The sequence below is a fragment of the Helobdella robusta genome, assembly GCF_000326865.2.
Source record: "Helobdella robusta unplaced genomic scaffold HELROscaffold_27, whole genome shotgun sequence".
Taxonomy (NCBI): Eukaryota; Metazoa; Annelida; class Clitellata; order Rhynchobdellida; family Glossiphoniidae; genus Helobdella; species Helobdella robusta.
Window position 1 is genome coordinate 1285455 of NW_008704392.1, and position 24754 is coordinate 1310208.

The 24754-nt window shown below is 35.0% G+C and overlaps 2 protein-coding genes across 2 annotated transcripts; both read right to left on the reverse strand.

Moving 5' to 3' along the window:
- Positions 1-20583: 20583 nt before the first annotated feature.
- Positions 20584-21966, reverse strand: HELRODRAFT_112262 (hypothetical protein; the record flags this gene model as incomplete). Its single annotated transcript, XM_009020276.1, has 3 exons — positions 21345-21966; positions 20871-21168; positions 20584-20631 (listed from the first exon to the last, which is right to left on the reverse strand). Coding segments are annotated over exons 1-3 (759 nt in total), but the record flags the coding sequence as incomplete, so codon positions are not given.
- A 2374-nt stretch (positions 21967-24340) lies between these two features.
- HELRODRAFT_80423 (hypothetical protein) lies at positions 24341-24754 on the reverse strand (the record flags this gene model as incomplete). Its single annotated transcript, XM_009020277.1, has 2 exons — positions 24341-24529; positions 24644-24754. 2 exons carry the CDS (start codon positions 24752-24754, stop codon positions 24341-24343), a joined length of 300 nt encoding a protein of 99 aa, XP_009018525.1.

The window sequence follows — 24754 nt, forward strand, 5'->3', positions numbered from 1 at the left end:
TGATGAAAATAAGGTTTGCTGGAATTTTTGTACGTATTTTCTCTCTCTCTCTCTCTCTCTCTCTCTCTCTCTCTTTCTCTCTTTCTCTCTCTTTTTAAGGTTTGTTGGAATTGTACGTATGTCTCTCTTTCTCTCTCTCTCTCTTTCTCTTTCTTTTTCTCAATCTTTTTGTGTGTATATTTGTGTGTGTATGCGCGTGTGCGTGCATGTGTGTGTGTATGTGTATTATAGACATCGTAATCATCACCACAAGAAATTAGCCGACTACAATCAAACGTTGGAGGAAGAGATGGAGAGAATGAAAAAGGAAATGACCGAAGGAATGAAGGAGATTGAAAAAACCACCGATGAATATGCTAAATTAAAGGTTTGGTGATGGTAATGATGATGGTGGTGGTAAGTTTTCGCCTCTCATTAACATAATTTATGCCATAATAGTCACCTTATTAGCGTACAGTGATTATAAGACAGATATGAGTATGAAGATGACGACGACGACGATGACGATGGTTATTGTAACGATGATTGAATTAATTAATCCATCTATCAACCTCATTAGCATAATTTATTCACGGCTATCTTAAAAACCGACCAATAGGAACTGCTTCTGTATAATGAGATGGACCTTAATAAATATTCAACAGAAAATATATCACTAAAAGCACAGGTTATAATAATAATAATTTTAATTATATGCAACAACAATAATAATAATTAATATTATTATTGTTATTATTTTTATTATTAATATTTTCATGATAGGTTGAAGAGTTGTTGGAGAAGATAAGGCAGAAGGACGAAGGCGACGACGAGATTGTAATGCAAGTTAACGCCAAAGTTGATGAATGGAAGGTAGGATGGATGAATGAACACACGCGCACACACACGCACACACACACATACATACACACACCCAGTTGATACTACTTGAAAAAGACAAAGTAATAAAAGAATTGCAGACCCAAATTTCAAAATTACGGGAACAACTATTTGCCACCAACCTCGACTCTGACAAGGCTTCCATTAACGCACTAACAAAGGTAATGAAGCTGCTGTGGCTGCTGCTGTGGCTGCTGTTGTGGCGACTGCTCTGGCGGCTGCAGCGGCTGCTGCTGTAGCTGCTGATGACAACAATAAATAATAATAATAAACGCAACACTAATAATAACAAGATGGTAAGCGAACGCGATGAAGAAATCCAGAAGCTGCAGGATAGACTGACGGAGGCGAGCATGGAAATGAATGAAAGCGCCGCGGTTATGGAAAGCATGAGGAAAAAATCACTGGGGCTCGGTCTGTGGTTATTATTATTATTATAATTATTATAATTATTATTATTATAATTATCTTATTTATAATTTTCCTGACGAAGACAACAACGAGGTACAAGGGATGATTAAGAAGATGACTCTACTGGAGTTGAGAATTGAGGAGAAGAATAAGATAATCGAACAACTTAACGCACGAGTTAAAACTGTAAGAGGACGACGATGACGATGATGATGATGACAAGAGGAGGATGACGATGATGACGATTACGATAGGATGGTAATGATGATTATGATGTTGTTTCGATGGTGAAGATGATGACGATTATGATGGGGTTTTTCTGTTAAAAAATGAGGAAGATGATGGCGCTGCTGCTGCTAGATGATAATGATGGGGGTAAGAATGATGATGATGATGATAATGATGATGATGATGGAATTTATTATTATTATTATTATTATTATTATTAGGCGGAAGACGACGCAATAATAAAAGACCAACAAATGAATGACTTACTCAAGAAAATGTCACTCTATGAACAGGTGAATGAATGAATGAATGAACGAACGAACAAATGAATGAATGAACAAATGAATGAACGAATGAATGAATAAGTAAATGAATGAGTGGATAGATGGATGAATGAACGAACGAATTATGCCATGTGAACGAAAGCAACAATAATACATTCATCAGGGTGTATACGGTCTGCCGGAAGCTGTGCGAGAAATGAAACAATTGCAAGGAAAGATACTAGATAAGGATAGGTCATCATCATAATTATCGTCACTGTCGTTATCATCACCACCATCATCATCTTCTTCTTCATCATCATCATCATGACAGGCACATCGAAGAACTGACCCAGTATGCTAGCAGATGCGAGATCACTCTAAATGACCTTTACGACGAGGCCGAAGACCTGAGGGAACGATTGGGATTGGACCCCAAGCAACCAATCGCAATTGAGGGATCCGTTTATAGGCGGGGCTTGAGTATTCAAAAAGATAAGGCCCTAAACAGAGTTCTTCAAAAAGAGGTATTTTTTGATTTTTTAGTCTAATTTAGATGCTAATTGATTAGTTAATTTGCTCATTTTGTTTATTTCATTTTGATTGATTGAATGGTTGATTGTAGGACAAATGATTGATTTATTGAATGTATGGTTGGAATGAATGAATGAATGAACGAACGAACGAACGAACGAACGAACGAACGAACGAATGATTGATTGATTTTAAGATTGAAAAGTTAGAGGACGAGCGGATTGATTTGAAGAATCAGATAAGATCCATGTGTCAATCAACCGGGCAGAAGTATAAACTAATTTTTTTCAACATCATTATCACCACAACAAAATCATTATCATGACCAAAATTACATCATTATCATCATCACAGTAACATCATAATCATCATCACAATAACATCATCATCATCTTCTTCTTTTTCTTCTTCTTCTTTTTCAATCAGTCAATCTAACAATCAACCAATCAGCTAACGCATCAATTAACAACCATCCAACCGACCAATCAGGGTGATCACAGCCGGTTTAACAACCAATCAAATCGACCTTATCGATGACGTCATTAATTTTATGAGAGACGGATGGAAGGACGGCGTCGGTAATGGTTATGATGATGATGATGGAAATAAAGGAATAAAAACTTCCTTGAATAAAAGCCAACAACAACAACAACAAATGCTTATTGACGCGATTAGAAATATCATTAAGGTTATCATCATCATCACCACCATCGTCGTCGTCGTCATCATCATCATCATTATCTCTATTTTGTAACATTACCATCACCAATTTTATTATAATTATTAATTTTATTATTAATAATTTTATTATTATTATTATTATCATCATCAGGTCCCAGACTACGTTGCCTTAGAGAAAGATAACGCGCTGATGGGCAACAGTAAAAATAACATAAACAATGACATGAATAATAAGAAACTTCAAATTATGAGCGAAGAACTGATAGAATGGAAAGCCAAATACAAAGACATAGAAGTCGAACAGAAGCTATTGGAGAGTGCGTTGAAAGATTTGAGACAACAAAGTTTGTTTGTTTGTTTGGTTTATCGATTGATTGAATGGATGGTTGGTTGATTGGATGGTTGGCTGGTTGATTGGATTGAGTTGGTTGGATGGTTGATTGATTGGATGGTTGGCTGGTTGATTGGATTGAGTTGGTTGGATGGTTGATTGATTGGATGGTTGGCTGGTTGATTGGATTGAGCTGGTTGGATGGTTTATTGATTGGATGGTTGGTTGGTTGATTGAATTAAGCTGGTTGGAGAGTTGATTGATTGGATGGTTGGTTGGTTGATTGGATTGAGTTGGTTGGATGGTTGATTGATTGGATGGTTGGTTGGTTGTTTTATTGATTTTGTATCTACTACTAATAATATTATTATTTTTCATCTTTTGAAAATTTTATTTTTTCAAATTTGCAATGGCTCAAGTTTCTTCCGGCAGTGGCGATAATAGCAAGGACGATAATAGAAAGATCTACATCCATTTAGAAAGCGTTGATAAACTATTGGAGGTTCCCTTCTATTTTATCTTTGCACTTTTAATCATCGTCATCGTCGTCATCATCAGCAGCGATAACAACAGCATAGTCATCATCATCACCATCATTTACATCGACAACGACAATAATAACAAATGACCTTAATATTAATAATAATAATAATAACAATAATAACAATAATAATAAGTATGATAAAAATGAAATAATAATAATAACAATAAGTATGATAAAAATGAAATAAGAATAATAATAATAATAAAAAACCTATTTCTCCAACAAGATCTTCGACACTCGTGAGTCCCAGGGCTTCTACGATAAAGCCGCGGCCCTGAGAACGCGCCTGGACCAAACGATCGGAGTGAATGAAGAATTGAAAAGGGAAATAAAAGAGTACAAAGCTAACTGTGCTAAGCTGAGCGAAACATTAGCTAAAGTTACAGCTAAAGTTAGCCGATGAAAATGTTGTTGGTGATGGTGATGATGAAGATGACGGTGATGATGATGATGATGATTGTTTTGTTATTTTTATTATTATTAATTATTATTATTATTTCTATCGTTGTTATTATTATTATTCAATAAGAACATTGCGTTGGAAGCCCAACAACAACAAAACGCCAACAACATCATCAACAACAATAACGCGTTCTCATTGGTGCAACGACAGCAACAACAAAATCAACTTCCGGCAGTAATGTCACCCTCCGCCAGCGACGTCATCAATGGTCTTAATGATAATCTTTTGATTGTCTTGCAGGTTTTTGGAGTAATTTTTAATCTTATAAGTATTTAAAATGATTTCATTCATTCAATTCATTCATTAGTTCGTTCGTTTGTTCGTTCATTTATTCATTCATTCATCCATTCGTTTGTTCATTCATTCATTCAATAATTCAAAAAAGGAATTATCAATAAAAGACGAACGACTGAGTGAAGCGGAAAGCTGGATGAATGAATGCAAGATCAAGTATGACGTCATAACCCATCAACAATCCTTACTTTACGCCGACTATAATAGATTAAAAAAGGTTTTGCATGTGTGTGTGCGTGTGTGCGTGCGTGCGTGCGTGCGTGCGCGTGTGTGTGCGTGTGAGCGTGTGTGATACTTTTAAATAATGACAGCAATAACGATGATGATAATAAATAATTATAACAGCAACAATACTCCAATACTGCTATTACTTCTACTACTACTACTACTACTACTACTACTACTACTACTACTACTACTACTACTACTACTACTACTACTGCTGCTGCTACTACTACTACTACTACTGCTACTACTACCACTACTACTAACAATAACGAAATTACTATTAAGATATTATAATTATTATTATTATAATAATAATAATAATAGTAATTATTATTATTATTATTACAAATTAGGAAAGCGAAGAGAAATTGAGATCAATGAATGTGGAGTTTGAGAAGAAGGCGTCCCAGCTCGACGAGGCCAGCATTAAATTGATGGAGCTAGATGTAATTATTATTATTATTATTATTATTATTGTGATGTTGTTGTTGCTGTTTTTGTTTTAATCATTTTATCAATCAATCAGCAAACCAATCAATCAATCAACAAGCCAACCAACCAACCAACCAGCGACTTCTAGACACTCTGTCACGTGACGAGACGGAAATAAACAGACGTCTAGCCGACCAGACACGTCGAATTATTCTTCTGAAAAATAACGAAGCGATTCTGAAGCGCAAATACTCACTTCTGCTCCAGTCTGAAACCTCCCTTAGATCGGTTAGAAAGTTTTGTTGTTGTTGCTAGTATCATTGTTATTTGTTGCCCTTGTTGCTGTTCTGGTTATCGCTATTACTGTCGTTGAATTTGTTGTTGCTGTTATTATTATTATTATTATTATTATTATTATTATTATTGATGTGGCTATGTACACGATTGCTGTTGTTGATTATGATGACGATGATGATGACGACGACGACGACGATGACAATGATGACGATGATGATGATGATGATGATGATGATTGCCAAAGGATAACAAAAGATTTTCCAAAGAATCGGCCGAAATGCAAAAAGCTGTCCTCGAACGCATCGGCTACCTCCAAAGGTCAAAGGTCAATAATAATAATAACAACAACAACTAATTTTTAAATTATTTTAATGTCTACAATACTACATCTAATTACAGCCACACATTTGCAACCATTGAATCAATGAACTAACATGACTACTAACTAACCAGTCAGTCAATCAGTCAACATGCCAACCATCAAACCAACCAGCTAATCACTCAATCAACCAGCTAACCATCCATCCAACTAACCAATCAACCCTCCAACCAACCAACCAATCAGGATTCTTTATCATTCGAGCTATCAACCGTACAGCAGCAATTAGAATCCAGTGTACCTGCATCAGCTTTGGAAAGTGCAAACCAACAGTACACAGAGTTACTAGAAAAATATAGGCAACTATTATTACTATTATTATTTATAATAACAATAATAATTATTATTATATTATTATTATTTAATATTTATAATAATAATAAACAGAGCGTTACTTGAACAAGGATGGCTGCTAACAGAAAAAGGTAGCTTGCAAGATCAGAATGGGATTGTTGGAGTCAGTTGGAGTTTATTCTTATTAATTATTCTTATTATTAGTAGTAGTAGTAGTAGTTGTTGTTGTTGTTGTAGAAGCAGCAGTAGTAGTAGTAGTAGTAGTAGTAGTAGTAGTAGTAGTAGTAGTAGTAGTAGTAGTAGTAGTAGTAGTAGTGGTGGTGGCAGAGAAGACCAGGCTTTTTCCGCCTCGCTTAATTATGATCTGCTATAAAAATTAACATAAGATATTATAATTAGCTGGAAGAGTACATGAAGGTGAAGGTCAGGAACGAAACTCTGCAAGTGGATATGGAAGTGTTGAAGAAAAAAGTAGAAGACGTGCTAAGCGAACTAGGTGGGCTGGTATCTATGCATGCCTTTAACATAATTTAGACTGTAATGCTCATCTCATTAACATGAATTATACTTTAATACCGTGAAATAGTAGTACTCAAAATTGTAGAATAGTAATAATGATATAGATAATGATCATCATCATCATCAGAAAAACAAGATAGTCTCAAGTCTGACGCCGATCATAACCAAGACCATTCGAATCACAGTCAAGATTATTATCACCAACATCAAGAAGAGTATCATTATCAAGATTATCAACGACAGAAGCGCTTAATTCTGTCGCTGCAGCTACGTGAAACGACGGAGCGGCAGAGGGCGAACCACGCTAGCGAGATGTACGAAGAGGAGCGCAAGCTGCTGAGGAGAACTGAAGACAGGCTGGTCGAGATGGAGCTGAAGTTTAAAGAAGTCAGCTATTATTATTATTATTATTATTATTATTATTATTATTATTATTATCATTGCTATCAGTATTATTATTACTAATTTTATATATTATTATTTTTATTAGTCTTACTTTTTGGTCTTACAGCTCGTGGCGTTGAACCTAGATCTGCAAAAGTTAGAAAGAGAACTGGGAGATGAGTTGGCAGGTGAGATGTGAAGTTTTTTTTTCATTCATTTACTCATTTTTTCATTCATTCATTCATTCATTAATTTAATCATACATTCATTCATTCATTCATTCATCCATCCATCTATTCATCCAATTTTTTTCTTTTCGTTCATTTAATCAGTTTTTTTTGCTCGATCAATCGTTCATTCATTAACATGTATATCAAACACACTTACTCATACTTACACGCATATACAAAAACACACAAACATACCCACACACAAACACACATACACAGCCACACAAATACACACAAATACACATACACACACACACACAAACACACACACATACACACACAAACAAACACACAAACATACAGGCTGTGTGTCAAAAACAGTTAACGAAGCCAGTATGAAAAGAGTGAATGAACTGGAAAAGACGGAGATGGATCTGCGATTAGAAATCTCTAAATTGAAAGTTTCTTATTAATTTACTTATAAATTATTATTATTTTATAATTCATTATTATTATTGTTAGTATATTTTATTATTATTATTATTATTATTTTATATTGTTATTATTTTATAATTCATTATTATTATTATTGTTAGTATATTTCATCATTATTATTATTATCATTAATAATATTATTATTATTCTTATTATTGTTATTATTATTGTTATTATTAGAAGTAGTAGTAGTAGTGGTGGTGGTTGTGGTAACAGCAGTAACGACAATAGCGTTAGCAGTAGGAGGATAATTTTTTTTTTTAAAATAGATTATATTATTTAATTCAATTAATTGTAATTTATATTATGAAGGAAATTTCGGAAATAGCACTGTTGCAAGTGCAATCGGTGCAAAGTTTACAGGAGGCCACCGATAAAGAGGTGCTAGCCCTAAGACAGCAATTGGTGGATATTCAAGTCCAGAGTGATGAGAAGACTGTGATTGGTTGGTTTAAAAATTTAGAATGATTGGATTGGTTAAGGTTGAATTTAGGTTTCGTGAGATTTTGAATTTTGGATTCATGTGATTGGTTGGTTTTGTTATTGTCAGGTTACATTATCATATTCATTTGTTAAGTCTATTCATCCATCTATCTATCTATTCATTCATTTTTAGCATACTTAACCTTTATCACATCTATCAAGGCCAACTGCACAACCGAATAATCCAATTGGAGGTCACGGGAGAGATAATGACAAAAAAATTAGAGCGAACCAAGAAAAAATGCGATAATTTGAATGCCTCGCTCTTATTGGCTGAGCAAAATTTGGACCGGAAGGAAGCTAAGATGCAGAGCATGGGAAAGGAAGCTGCAATCAGGATGAGGCGTTTAAAGATGACTATTCAGGTGTTGTGATAATGATGATAATTATGACGACGATGACGATGATGGTGGTGATAATGATCATAATCATCATTATAAGGAATACAGACGGAAATATGCTGGAAGCATTCCGCTGAAGGACCAGGAAAAGTTCACGGAGTTGTTTATACTGCTGCAAAAGAATAAATTCGACATTCAACAAAATCTAAATAAGGTGAGTGAGTGAATGAATGAATGAATAATGAAGTGGATGAATGAATGAATGTACTATTTTTAGAGTGAAGAACTCAAAGAAGCTGCGGAAATGAAATTAGTTGAATATAACGAGAAAGTAGATGGTGCCAAAGAACTTTTCGACGCCTTGAAAACTTCAAAAGGCGCCATAAAGGTATTTTATTTAACTTCAACGGACAATCAATGATACTGAATTTTATTTTACCTTATAATAATCATAATGATAACAATCACAATTAATTTTATGTAACAACTATGAATTGCTTGTTTTATTGGTTGGTTGATTGGTTGATGAATTCAATGATTCATTGATTGATTAGTTTAAAGATGGATAAAATGTTTTCTGATTGGTTGGATGGCTAGTTGATTAATTGTTTGGTTAATTATTTGAATATTCGATTTATTGATTTATTAATTAGCAATCTAATTTTTTTAATTTTGGATTGGATGACTGACTGTTTATATGGTTAATTAATTGATTGACTGATTGACAGATTAATTACTGATAAATTGATTAACTAGCTAATTGATTGATCGATTGATAAGTTAACCGATTGATTAAAGGATTGATTGAATGATTGGTTGGATGATTGAATGATTGACTGACAGACTGACGGACTGATAAATCTCCCAACCAATCACAACCCAGGTTAAAGAATGGCACGACAAAATGGAGAGCGTCAGAATCGAAGCCGCGAAGCTAAAGAGAATAAACGAAAAAAACAAACACAAGGTAATAATAACAAAAAAATAATAATAATAATTGTTATTATTATTATTAATTATTGTAATTATTTGTTATTGATTTTTAGATTGAATTTTTGGAAAATTCGCTAAAGAGAAATGAGGCAGCCATAAAATTTGTAGAGGAGGATGAAATAAGAATTATTCAAGTTCATTTCTTTTATTTCCTTTCCTTCGTTCTTTCATTCTTTTTTATCAGTCGTTCGTTCATGCGTCACGATCGTTCGTTCGTTAGTTCGTTTATTCGTTCGTTCATTCGTTCGTTCGTTTGTTTTTTCAGGAATTCGAAGGTAATGAAATTGAATGGGAGAGGCGAGAAATTGAGTTTGAAGATGAGATTGATAGGCTGAAAGTTATCCTCAATAAATACCAACCAACCAATAAGGTTGGTTTATTTATTTAACCGTAAATTTGATTGGTTGGCCGATGAGTTGGCTGATTTGATTGGTTGGTTGGTTAGTTAACTGGTCTAGAAATAACATGAACAACAATTGATGATATTAATAATTATCGTTATCAGTTAGGATAATTAACAAATAATTGTCATCACAATCAGGGCGATAATATAATAGATGCATCATCATCATTACCGATATCATCGTCATCATCATCATTATTCCCAAATGCTGAACTCCCCTTGAATGAGCAAATGGAACAGGCCCTAATTATAATTAGAAATAATTACTCTGCTATCGACGGCGCTAAAGTAAATATAGAACAATTAAAAAAGGTTAATAATAATTTTTCATTTGTTATTATTATAATTGATGTTACTGTTGTTGTTGCTGCTGCTGTTGTTCGCTATTTAATAATGCGATTGTTGTTGTTTCGTAATTTTCAACACACCAACCAATCGGTCAATCACTCAATAATTCATTCATTCATCCATTCATTCATTCATTCAATCAATCAACTAACCAATCAGAGAGTTGAAACTCTAGAATCGAAACTGAAAGCGAAAGATGGCGAAATACTACGTAGGGATAGAGTAATAAATGACTTGAGATTGAAAATCCCAGGTTTAGTAAACCGAAAGCCAAAGACACTATATAACGATGACGACGACGACGATTACGACGACGTCATTGGCTACCTTAGTGACGTCACCGGAAGAAGAAAAAAGAGTGATGATGACGTCACGAAGAAGAGGGTTATTTGGCCGTCGGCTGAGGAGGTGGAAAAGATTGTCGGCGATGGGAGGAATGGTGACCTTGATAGGAAGGTCAAGGTCACTCGGATGATGGTCGATCAGATGCAGGTGAATGCGATGGCGTTGGTGCTGATGATAATAGTAATAATAATAAGAATAATAATAATAATAATAATAATAATAATTATTATTATTATTATTATTATTTAGTAAATATTGTTCATTTTTATTATATTGTTTTGTGCGTTCTTTTATTAAGAAAGCAAACGCTTGGTTGGAGATATTTAACATCTGAAAATAGGCTCAGATAGACCAGAAGGAAGAGACGATAGACAACTACAGACGCATGCTGCAGGAGTATAGGCAGGAACTAACGACGACCTCGCAACGGCATCGCGACGAGATTGAAAAGTTGCAGCAGATGTTAAGCAACAGGAGCAACAACAACGTAGACCAGTTTAAACGCAAATTGCTGGACGTGGACGTTACGACAGCTTCCGGTGGTGGTGGTGGTAGTAGCAGTGGCGGCGGACAGGCTATGGTTAGTCGTTGGTGATGATGATAATGATGATGGTAACGATGATGGTAGCGATGGTGATGTTGAGAAAGGGATGTTTCCGTCAGTGTTGTTGATGACGTCATTAAACCGGAAATACATTAAAACCGAAGATGCGACGAATAAACGAGTTGGAGGAATTGCTGACCGAGCAGGAAATAATGGTTTCATCACTGACGTCATCGTTAACTTCCGCACAACAGGAAGTTAAAAGTTGGCGGGAGAAGTTTGAAATGGCGGGTAGACAGTTGGAGCAAAGAATTGAAGAGTATGTGTTTGTTTGTTTGCTTGGCTGTATGTGTGGGTGTATGTATATTTGTATGTGGGAGTGTATATGTGTGTGAGTGTGTTTATATTTGTATGTCTATGGGAGTGTATGTGTGGAAGTGTGAATGTGCGTGTGCGTGCGTGTGTTAACTTAAGGAAAAAATTATTTTTAGGCTAAAATATAACCACGAGAAAGAGTTAACCGAGCGAGAGTTAGAAGTGCAGAAGTTGGAGTCCATTGTAGAGAACTTGAAACATGAGTTGAACTGCTTGAAAGAAAAAAACACCGAAAATACCAACGAACGTTTAGAACTAATGCAGCAGCAACAGCAACTACATCAGCAACAGCAGCAACAACGACAACATATTGTAGCCACTACAACAACAACATCCTCGTCACCTCAAAAAGTTCCCATAATGCAGATGAGACGAACTATTGAGTCGTTGAAGCACGAGTTAGCTTGCAAGGAACAAAAAATTAGGGTATTTCATTCTTTCATTCATTCGGCTTTTCATTAATTAATTCATTATTTCATTCATTCATTCATTCGTTCGTTCGTTCGTTCATTCATTCATTAATTCATTCATTCATTCATTCGTTCTTTCGTTCATTCATTCATTCATTTTTTCGTCTGACCAGACGCTAAGCAAGTCATTGTTGGAAATGCGAACGGACATGTCCAACAATGCGCAACTCGCCGTCCAACGAACCCAAGATCTGGCGGTCTTCGAGAGTAATGTCAAGGGCACAGTCGAGGGGCAGACTAAAAGACTCAAGGGTGTTTTCGATGAAATGAGTCATGAAATGAATGACGGAATGAGTCAATGAATTATTGAATTAATGAGTCAATGAATTAATGAAAGAATGAATGAATGAATGAGTCAATGAATTAATGAATGAATAACGAATGAATGAGTGAATCGATGGATTGATCAGTTGACAAATGAGGGAATGATTTAATGAATTATCGATTAATATTATTATTATTATTATTTGTATCAAACAGGAGACAATAGATGGACTGAACGAGAAAATAAAAAAACTAAGAGAAGAAAATAAAAGAATGAAGGACAAGGTCAACGACCTGAACGTTGATTTGGATATTGTTAAGGACGAGCTAAGTAGGTCATCTTTTGTTCGTTCATTCGTTCGCTTACTTTTTCATTCATTTATTCACTCATTCATTCACTTATTCATTCATTCATTTGTTTGTTCTCTCATTCACTAGCCAGGAAAGAGGCAATAATGAAAAAAGCGCAGAAAGATAGAGAGAACGTCACAACGGAGAACATAGAGCTGAAGGAGAAGATACATAGGATGAGTACAATGAGTAAACAGGTGATGATGATGTTGGTGGCGAGGAAGATAGTGATAATGATGATGGTGATGGGGATGATGATGATTTAATATGAACAATTTTTATGATCTTTTTTGCAGAAACCGGAAACGGAAGGCTTCTACAGAGAGCTGGATGATTTGAGGCGGCAGAATAAGTTGCTGGTTGAAGAGTTGGACAGGGTGAAGGGTGCTCCTGAGAAACCTTTTGAACAATACGGCAAGGTTAGTTCGTTTGTTTGTTCGCTCGTTCGTTCGTTCGTTCATTTGTTCGTTCATTCGTTCTTTCATTCGTTCTTTCATTCATTCACAGCCAGACATGTGGTCTGCAGACAGATTGGAAGAGAATAAAAAGCTGCAGAAAAAATGTGATAGACTGATGGAACAATTGAGAGAAAAAGAAATAGAACTGTCTAGACTTACAGACATGGCGGCCATCTTGAAAAGAGCTAATTATAGGTCTTGGGGTTTTTACTATTAAATTACTAAAACTGTCGCCTTTATTACTGTTGTTGTCGCACTCTATGTGTTTGTGTTTGTGTGTGTGTGTGTATGTGTGTGTGCATGTTTATTTGTAAATATATGTGTGTATACGTATGTGCGTGTGTATATGTATACGTGTTTTTGTGTGTATGCACCATGCATGTGTGTGTATATTTCCATAGAAACAAAGAAAATCAGGAGTTATTGAGTTTTGACGGCCGAAAAAAGGCGCCAAATCTTATAAGATCATCATCAGCAACTCCGAGAGCAGCAACACCAAATATGGCGGGAGCATCTAAAATGGCGGGAACGACAAAAATGGCGGGAGCGACGACGACGACGATGGCGCCAAACGTTAATCAAGAACTTGTTAAGCAAAATAAAATTATGCTCGACGAGGTTGTAACCTATTTTTATTGTTATTATTATTATTAACGGTAATAATAATAATTATAATAATAATAATGATGACAGATTGTACGCTTGAAGCAACAAATTGTGGCAACGAATAGAGAGTTAGAGGGCCAAAGACATGAGAATAAAATTCTATCCGATGATTTGAGCATGTCTGAGAAAAAATTCCGTAACAAGAGATTCTATCAGATTGGGGTTACTAACAACAACAACAACAACAATAATAATAATAATAAATGTTGTTGCTATTATTGTTATTATTCATTTGTTTATTTGTTCGATTACTCTGTCATTGGTAAAATCTTTTTTTTTATTTTTCGTTTCTCTACTGATAGTTCACCTATTCTTATTTTATTATTTCTTCATTTGTTTGTTCATTCATTCATTCATACAGTCAGTCAGTCATTCATTTGTTCATTTATTTGTTTGTTCATTCATTCATTCATTCATCCATTCATTCAAACAATCAGAGAATTACAAAAATTATATGTAAAAAATCGTATCAGTCAGCACAGTGCCATGTAGCATGGATGTAATTAAAATACTCACAGATAAATACGAAACCACCACCATTTTAATCACCAAAATTGTAGGACAGGGGTCCGGAATATAGAGAGATGGCCGAGAGATTGGAGCAATGTAAGAAGGAGAATCTGGAGCTGACGGCCAAAAATTTCGATCTTAATTATAAACTCGAGCAAGCGAATAGGGAAATACCGAAATTAAAGGTAGGTTTTTCGGTCAATTTGCTGGTTGATTGATTAGTTGGTTGGTCGGCTAGTTGATTGATTGATTATTAAATAAATACTGTTGGTCGATTGGTTAGTTGATTGATTGGTTATTTAATCGGTTGGATGGTTGATTTATTAGTTGATAAAGAGATTGGTGATTGATAAACTGATTTATTGACTGACTGATTGATTGATTGATTGAATGATCAATTAGGACAAAATATCAGAGCAAGAGAAATACATAGACCTATTGAAATCTGAGAAGAAGCAGATGGCGCTAATAAGCAAAAGTAGAGAATCCTTATCTTCCTTAGGTTCTCATACAAGCAGTATTAAAAAGGTAAAAATCTCACTATAATTTATAATAATTATAATAAATAATTTATAAATAATTAAGTAAATAAGTAAATAATTTCTATATCGCAATAAAATGTACTTAAATCTAAACGCTCTATTACTATCCCTTCTATTATTTTACCTGATCTGTTTCTAAAACTCTTGATGTTTCTCACAAGTTTCGTAGTCTGGGCTTTATCTTTGATTCTAGCATATCTCTTTCTTCAGAGATTTATAGTGTTGCTGGAAGTTCTTAATATCATCTACGTAGAATAAAAAAAACGTTTGCCTTTTCTTGACAATCCTACTTTTCTCCTTCTTGTTACTTCGTTAGTCTTTTCTAGGATTGATTATTGTAACTAGCTCTACTATGGTCTTCCTGATTTACACTCTATCTTTTGAATAAAGCTTTTAACTTCGTGCTCGTGCCCCTTTCTTTTCTCACATATCTCCATATCTTGTTCTCTTGCACTGGCTACCAATAAAATATAGAATTATTTTTAAAATTGCATATTTATGTGTAAGTCTCAATCTAAATTATTTCCTAAGTACTTATCAGATATATTAATTGAACCTAAACACGCCGGTTGGCGATCGTCTTCATGTTCTCACTTCTTCTTAACTCGTGTTAAACACTCTTTTTCAAAATCTGCTTTTGCTTTTTCTGGAACTCTCTACCTCCTTCTTCGACTACTTCTCCACCACTTACGAAGTTCAGAGCGGATCTGAAGACCCATCTGTTTGCAAAATTCGCGGAAATAGCGCTTTATAAACTAATTGGCTGATTGATTGATGCTTATAATTATACTAATTAACATCAACCACTTATCACACACTTGAATGCGGTAGGCGGGAGAAATCTCCCATCCCAGCCACGTGACCAAGCACCTTAGCCACTACCAGCCCCCCAATAATAATAATAATAATAATTATTATTATTATTTATTATTATTCTTATTATTATTTTAGATTGGAGAGAGCGGACGGTCGGCACAACAACTGGAAAGGACCATTGCCGTGATGAAGAAAATGATTGACAAACTCAGGCACGAAAACGAACAACTGAAAAAACAATAATAATAATAATAATAATAATAATAATAATCATAATCATAATAATAATCATAATAGAGAAATTTCTGAAAAAAATCTAGCATTGAAGGTTCATTAATCATTTGATTTTAGAATAGAAAGCAATCTATCAAGATGATCTTTTCTATACATTTCTTTTCATTTCTTTCTATACAATTTCTATTCAATACAAATACAACACAGTTCAATACAATACATTCATTTCTATACAATTCTTCATCGAGGCGATTTCAATCTCTTGTTCAAATTCAGACGTTATCCCGCCGATAATAGGGGACGGTGATAACCATAATTTCTTGAATTTTAACACAACACCATTTGCATCGAGTTACTGACCACACAATGATCCCAAAAATGTATAACACTAGATTTTTTAGTTAAATTTGATCCCTCCAAAGAGGTTTTGTTTGACATCTGAGGCTTAATTTGAAGGAAGTTAATCTGTAAAGAGTAATACTGTCCTGGCACTAACAGCTAACAAATTGAGATGTCAATTAAAGAAACTTGTCAAACTATTTAACCAAACTTGAGCTGCCGTATTACGCTATCTGAAATATAAAACAACAAACATGTCAACATATTAGATAAAATTCGATCTTAATTTAATTGAATTTATTGCATAAGTTACGCTGAGAAGTTTGTATCAGATGAGTTAGTTACTTCAGGTAAGATTAATTATATTCTTATGATCAATATAGAACTCCTCTTATTAGGAGTGTACACATTTTTGGATTGGCTTGGGAGGAATCAAACATAAACATATATATATATATATATATATATATATATATATATATATATATATATATATATATATATATATATATATATATATATATATATATATATGTATATGTTTGTATATGCTGTAATGTTTTCATTAATATAAGCAGCATTTTTGTATGTAAATCATAACAAAGATGGTATTTGACAATTTTAAATGAACAATCAATCCATCAATCAATCAATCCATCCATCCATCCATCCATCCATCCATCCATCCATCAATCAATCAATCAATCAATCAATCAACCAATCAAGCAATCAATCAGTCAGACAACTAGTCAACCAATCATAACATATTCGTTAAATAAATCAATCAGCCAGTCAAACAATCAATCAATCAATCAATCAAACAATCAATCAATCAATCACATATTCGTTCAATAAATCAATCATTCAGTCAATCAATCAAACAACCAACCAATCGAATAATAAACTATTAATTAGTTTTTAAATTGCTATTAAATATCTAACATTATCGATCAATATATGCCTACATAACTTATGCAACATAGAAACATACACGTAAACACATACACACACACACGCGCGCGCACATACATATACTAGAAACAAAATAAATTTTATTCTGTTTTTGCGATAAATCAATTAACTAATTAATCAGTTAATCAATTGGTTAATTAACGTCGCTTCCAATTAATCAGTTAATCAACTGGTTAATTAATGTCATTGCAAACAACAACAACAAAAAAAATAAAAAAAATAATTGTAGTTGTTAATATAGCATCACTGTCCTTTATAATGTAATTGATGTTGGTGTTTGTCTAAGTTCTGGTGCATATAAATATAACTGTTGATGTCGCCATAATCGTATTCGTTCGATGTTGATGTTTTCTTCAGTTACTCACGCTAAGTTGATGAGATTAATGATGTTGTTGTTGTTGTTGTTTTGTTTCAGTGTTGTGGCTGCTGTCGTGGTTGCTGTTGTTACTGACGTTGATGTGTTAATGTCATTGTCGTTGTTGATGTTTCTGTTGATTGTTTTTTGTTGCTGTCTGTGTCGGTTTTGTTATTTTCATTGATGTGTACGCGTTAATAATGACTTTGTGATTGTTCTTGTTGTTGCTGTTGTTTACATAATAATCTGACGTCACAATCGACGGTCGATGACGTCATCAAGGTTAGGGCCTCTGGTTGATGGGCATCATGAACTCCCCCTTCTCAAAGTCGGCCAGCAGTTCCTTCTGGGCGTTCAGATCGATCTGACGAACCATCTGTTTGTTTGTGTGTATGCGTGTGTGTGTGTATGCGTGTGTGTGTGTGTGTGTGTGCGTGCGTATGCGTGTGTGCGTGTGTGTGTGGCGTGGATAAAGTTACTAATTATAATTATAAGAATAATTATGAACCATAATAAATAACAATCACAAAGGACAATAACTTTTTAATAAACCAACTACATCTACATCAGCAACAGCAACTGTGCAACTGTGCTACTACCAATGACTATACTATACAATACTACTAGCAGTACCAACAACACAATACTACTCTCTACGACCAACAACAAACAAACAAACAAACAAACTAACAAACTAACAAATAAGCAAACGAACGAACATACAAGCAAACAAACAAAAACATAAAAGACTACACTACTAACAGTCTGTCTTTCCATTCTCTGCTGCTCTCTCAGCCTGTTGACATCAGCGTTACTGACACCGCCACCGGCTGCACCACCATTTCCACTGCCACCACTCAATGACGTCGAAGATGACGTAGATGGGCCGGGAAAGGTCGGAGTGAACGGCGACGACGATGGAAGATTCGGCGACTGATTGCGCGAGTTCGGAGGAGGTCTGCCTAGGACGGATGCCAGAGCTTCTTCCTCTTCTCGTGCTCTCTGCAGCTCCTTCTCCTTCTTCAGCCTCTCTGCATTGTACTGCTCCTGCCTCATGCGCTTCTGCTCCTCTTGCTCTCTAGATATTCGTTCCTAATTTGGTAGATGGTGATGCGTTCGTTGCAGTTGTAGGGTGTTCAAATTTTACAATTTTTTCTTCTTAACATAATTCTAATTTCCATGCACATACACAGATATAATGATGCCATGAACACACACATACACACACACACACACACACACACATACACACTTACAAACCCAAACAAACAAACACAAACATACCCTTTCCTTCTTTTCTTCCGCTTGCTTCTTAAAGTGGTTGAAACTGTGATCAGAGTTGATCTTAGCAAGACTTGAGGTCTGATTATTGGGCTTTCCATAGGCCAGCGAGGACCAGGAACACAAATTCTTTAGTGGATTATCTTTGCCTGCCTTCGCTGATGAACTGCCTAACTGATTCGACAGCGTCGACGGGGAGTTCAGACCTGCCAGTCAAATGAAATCAATTTACACTTTAAATTAAATAATAAATATAAAAGAATAAAACTGACAAGCGAGAACAAACTATGAGCCCATTCTATAATTCATGGATTCACTGTAAAATTTATGAACAAATGAATAGAAAAAAGTAAAAAATTGAACAAACTGGAAGTGGCAGCAGTCAGTGCCGGGAATATAACGCTATTTGGCTTAATGTTGTTACCGGTAGTATTATTACCGGTGGAAGAAGCAGTAGTAGTAGCAGTACTCATTAGCTTGGGACTGTTACTAATCGATGATGACGACGATTCTTCGGCCGCACTTTTCAAAACTGAGTTGCTGCTGTTCTTGATGTTACTACCTAAATTTATGCCAGACTTTTGTTGATGTGAAAATGGACTATGGGGACTATTGTTGTAATGACTGTTGCTAGGCTGTTTGTTGCTGCTACCGCTACTGTTGTCTGTGTTGTAGTAGCTGTTGTTGTTGTTGTATTGTTGCTGAGATTCTTGCGATGCGTTGTTGCCATCAACGTTGTTGTAGACGTTATTATTGTTACTACTACTATTATTGTTATGTATGACACTCTGGGATCTATTATTGTAACTTTGTTGATGTTGTTGCTGATGGTACTGTTGTTGTTGTTGCTGTTGTTGTTGCTGTTGTTGTTGAGAATTGTGTCCATAAGGTGACATCATGGGCTGATAAAATAGCTTATCAGCTGGCTGTTGTTGCTGTTGTTGTTGCTGTTGTTGTTGTTGTTGCTGCTGATTGCTGCTGCTGCTGTTGTTGTTTTGAGGAGAAAAAGTATTCTGTTGCTGAGATGAGAATTGATGTTGAGGTGGTTGTTGCGAGAAATAATTATTATCATTTGATCGATGTTGCGGCTGTGGTTGCTGCTGCTGTGGCTGCTGGGGTTGCTGCTGTGGCTGCTGTGGCGTGTTACTTCTCCTACCTACGTTTGGAGACTTGGATACTTGACTCTTCTGCTGGCTGGCAAATTGATGGCCTAAGAATGAAAAAATTATCAACAATTAATAATATAACGAATTAATACAACAAATATGGCATAATTAATGGTGTCACCATGGTGAAGAGGTGTTACAGTTGATAACCCTGATAAATACGCCAGAGAAAATTGTTAAAAAGGAGAATAAATAAATAAAAAAAATAAAAGTAAAAATAAAATACAATATAATAATAAATACAAATAAAAGACGAACATTTTAGGAGTTAAATTTAAAAAATGAAATGTTTTTAGCAAACATACTCTCAATTTTACCATCAGTTAGTGATGGTCTGGGTGTATTTTGCTGGTTGGATGGATGGTGTTGTTGTTGCTGCTGTTGTTGATTTTGATAATGTTGTTGTTGCTGATGTTGTTGTTGTTGATGTTGTTGTTGTTGCTGTTGTTGTGGATAATAATTGTTGTTGTTGTTGTTGTTGTTGAACATCTGCTGCTGCTGTTGTTGGTGATGATGTTGTTGGTGCATGTTTGGCTGTTGGGCATACCCTATGTGAATGGATGAATTATATTGTATTTAACAGTTTTATCTAGCTACTATCACTCTATACTCCTTGTGAAAATGAATTAGAGTGAATGAACAAATAATGAAAGAACAAGTCATAAAAACAAACAAATGAATGAATGAAAGGATAATTAAAAACAAATAGACAATAATTATCACACAAACACACACACGCTCCCACACAAAAAAACCACATAAACAGCCAAAAATACTAACCCACACTACCGTCTCCAGACACATTACTACAGCTCCTATCAGTACTGCTACTAGCGATGTTAGGATCGGGAACATTAGTATTCCCACATCCCTCGCTGTTATTACTAATACTCCCACTGTTAGTAATATCAGGATATAGCTCCGGGGGAGGAGGGGATAGATTACAGGATTGTACGTACCTCTCTAGCTCTCGCAGCGTCGACAGTTTTAAAATCTCAAAGTCGATCTCGATTTCGTCGGGGTCTGAATCCTTTAGCTGTGGTTCGCCGGCTTTTATAATGAAGACCAGTTGACTTAATTTGTCGGCTGTGGCATGGTTCATGTTCATGTGTAGAAGTTATGTTATTGTAAAATAATAATTATCATGAGGAAAATAAAAACAAATCAAACATAGTAACTAACTACAAAATAATGAATCAACAAGAAGACAACATAGAGACATATAGACAGACAGGCCGACATAAAAAACAAAGAAAACAAACCAGGGAGTCTGTTTATTTGTACACTCAGCAATCTCTTCTCTTCGTACGTCATCGGATCAGAATTGGAATCATTGAAATAAGTTACGTACGGTTGTGACATCTGCTGCTGCTGATGTTGTTGTTGTGGTGTTAACGACTGCGATTGACTGTAGATTTGCTGTTGTGGCTGCTGATGCTGATGTGTTGGGACTGGGGAAGGAAAATTATTTTGCATTTGTTGTTGCAGCTGCTGCTGTTGTTGCTGCTGCTGTGTGTTCTTCATTGCACTGTTACTGTTTGCTTTTGGAGACTGGCGTTTTTTACCAGTTTGTCTCTGCTGTTGCTGCAAGTTTTGTTGTTTTTGTCGCGGCCGTCGGGGTGGTTGTGGAGCCGCCGGAGACATTAAGCCCTCTTTAACATTGGAATCTTTTGACATTCGAGATCGTTTAGGTTCAGCTGCTGTTGGCTTATTACCTGAAGTCGATGTTAGATGACTGGCTGCAGAGCTCCTATTTAAGCCCGCATTAGACGTATATTGTGGCAGCTGCTGCTGCTGCTGCGGTGGTGATGGAATTTGGTGGTGCTGCTGCTGAAATTGGTCGTGGTAGTGCTGCTTGGACTGTTTATCCTTCTTTTCTTTAGACTTTACCCCCTCTTCGGTTAGCTTAGCGACTTCTCTTTGCAGAGTTTCAATCTGTTTGATAGATAGAGACTGTCGTAAATGTTACACCTTTGAGATTATAGCAGAAAAGCAAATTAAAATAGTAGACATTAATAAGGTCGTCGTTACTTACAGTAGACTGGAGTTCTTTGATCTTGACCCTATCCTCATCCTCTGCGCTATCAGCCTCACTACTACTTTCACCGTCGTTCGGGGCTTTCCTCTTTCTAGGAAGTTGTGGTGGTGGTTTGATGGCAGGTAACAGAGATGGTTCTTTTACCATGTCGTCGGGAATGCATGCGAACCTCAACTCAAATTTATCCTGTTTATATGTTAGGCGGTTCAAAAGTTATCTATCCCTTTTATAAGTGGGTTAATAAGTTGATGGAAATTTTTTATGACAGAAATAGGGCATTTTGTATGTTTCACAAACCTGAAGAATTCGAGCTGCTTGGAGAACCTCGTGTTCGGTGTTGAAGAATTTATAGCTGTTTGAGAATATGAGCCTCATGTCGTCTGCAAACTCTTTCGCAAACTTGTACTTGGCATTCTCAAATTTATACTAGAAAGAGATCGAATAGTGGCCAGGAAAAAAATTAATTTTGAATTATTGAACATGATACAAATATATTTTTTTATATTATTATCCGTAGAATATGATATAAAATAAAACAGGCACTGTCGTTTCTACAAATTTATCATCGGGTTATAACATTATAATCATAAATTCTTCATGGTATATAATTAATAAATAAATGAATGAACAACCCAGCTAACCTTTATAGTAGCTAGATCCATTGGCTTCTTGATAACATCATAATACATCTCATAGCCTGGTTTCGATGAGTCAGTTGGTGAATAAAAGAATGATGCAGAATTCTATAGCAAGGAAAAAATTGCAAAAAAATTAATTTACATATTAATTATTATCATTTAAAATAATTTTATAAAATATTATTATTATTATTATGAAATCAACTGAAATGTTGCATCAAATATCTAATAGTAAATTCATTAAATAAGAGAACTAAGGTTAATGCTTAATTATTTCAAGAAATCACTAATAACTATAGAAAAATACCATTAAATGATTAATTCAAATATAGAAAAAAGTGAACATAGACTAACAGAAAGTGGCTTAGCATACATCTCTTTAAGCATGTTGTGGCATATCTGCAGTGAAGTTAGGCCAGTATTTTTGCCTGAAGTCATGCTGTTACTGGCACCACTTGAACCACCAGCTTTGGTACTTTCTTTAAACTCGGTACTGTCGTTACTACTGTCATATACATTTTTGAAGCTCTTCACCTCTCTCTTTACCTTCTTAGTACTGCTGCTGCTGTTGTTGCTGTTTCGTGTTGCAGTATTGCTAGCGGGTCTCGAGGTAGGAGCCGAGTTGTCGACAGACTTTTTAACTGTTTTTTTGGCCTGAGTTTTTTTTGTGAAATGATATCTTTTTCAAATCATAAACACAGATAAAACTAGCAGCATTCTGGTAGAAATTGTCAAGATTTTTAAATCAAAAATCAAACAATGATTAACCAAAAAAGATAATTTCCTTTTAAAGCCTGCATTAAGGAGAAATGAAGAAAATACTTCCTACTAACATGATCATCCAGTTGTGATTGCTGTTGCATATTTGACATAGCACCGGCAGCCGCCATCGTATTAGTCGGCATTGGTGGAGTTATCGAATTTATGGCTAAATCATTTTTCGATACTGACGTCGTCGAATTAGTACTTGTTCGTCTTTTCCTCGAAACAGTCGAACCATTTGATGACTCATCGATGCTATAAATAGATCCATTTGCTGGAGTGGCCGAACCAAATGTGGAACTTTTATTACTCTTAGTTGGTTTTCTTGCCGATTTAGGCTTCGAGGCCGACTGAGTAACCTGTTCCTGAAGAATTAATTTACCAAAAAACCATAAATAATATATACAAAAGAAAATATATGTGTATAATATTAATATATACATACACATACAAGTTAATCAAAAAACTCAATATTTCTTTAGTGAAATTCTACAGTGAACCGCTTCAAATAATATTTTCGATGTGTTATGAATATCAGCGTGTGTGTGTGTGTGGGAGAGAGAGAGAAGGAGAGAAACAGAGAAAGAAAGAGAGAGAGAGAGAGAGAGAGCGAGGGGAAAGAGAAGAAGAGGGAGAGAGTGAAATGTGTGTATGTGAAAAGCAAGATTAACTTACTTTTGAAGGCATCTTTATCAGCTTTTCATTAAAAAAATTCTCCAGAGTTTGGTTCATTTGTAATATGTCCGGCTAAGAAAATTATGATTTAATTTTAAAAATATTATTATAAAATAAACCTAAGATAAAAATTTGATAAAAATAATCATACAAACAAAAACTGAAAAAAATGATTAATCCTCACATCATTCTTATCTTGGTTGTAAGTTATGCAGTTGGCAAACATCTGCCTGAAATCCGCAATACACTGACTAGCGTTTTGATACTGGCGATTGGTCAAACGTTTCTTTATACTACTCAAATCAACAGGGCTCTTTATCACATCATAGTAATCCTAAAATTAAGGAAGAGTTAAAATTAGAAAACCAAATACAGATACAAATGATACTGATTTTAAATGATTTTAAATTTTAAATGTTAATGATAAAAAATAAAATAAATAAAAAACACAAACCACATAAATTTTTCCATCTACTGGTCTTAGAAAAGGTCCAGCCACTTTCTGGTTCATGGTTTGTTTGATGACAGATTTCAATATGTACTGCAGTTGGTTGGTCAT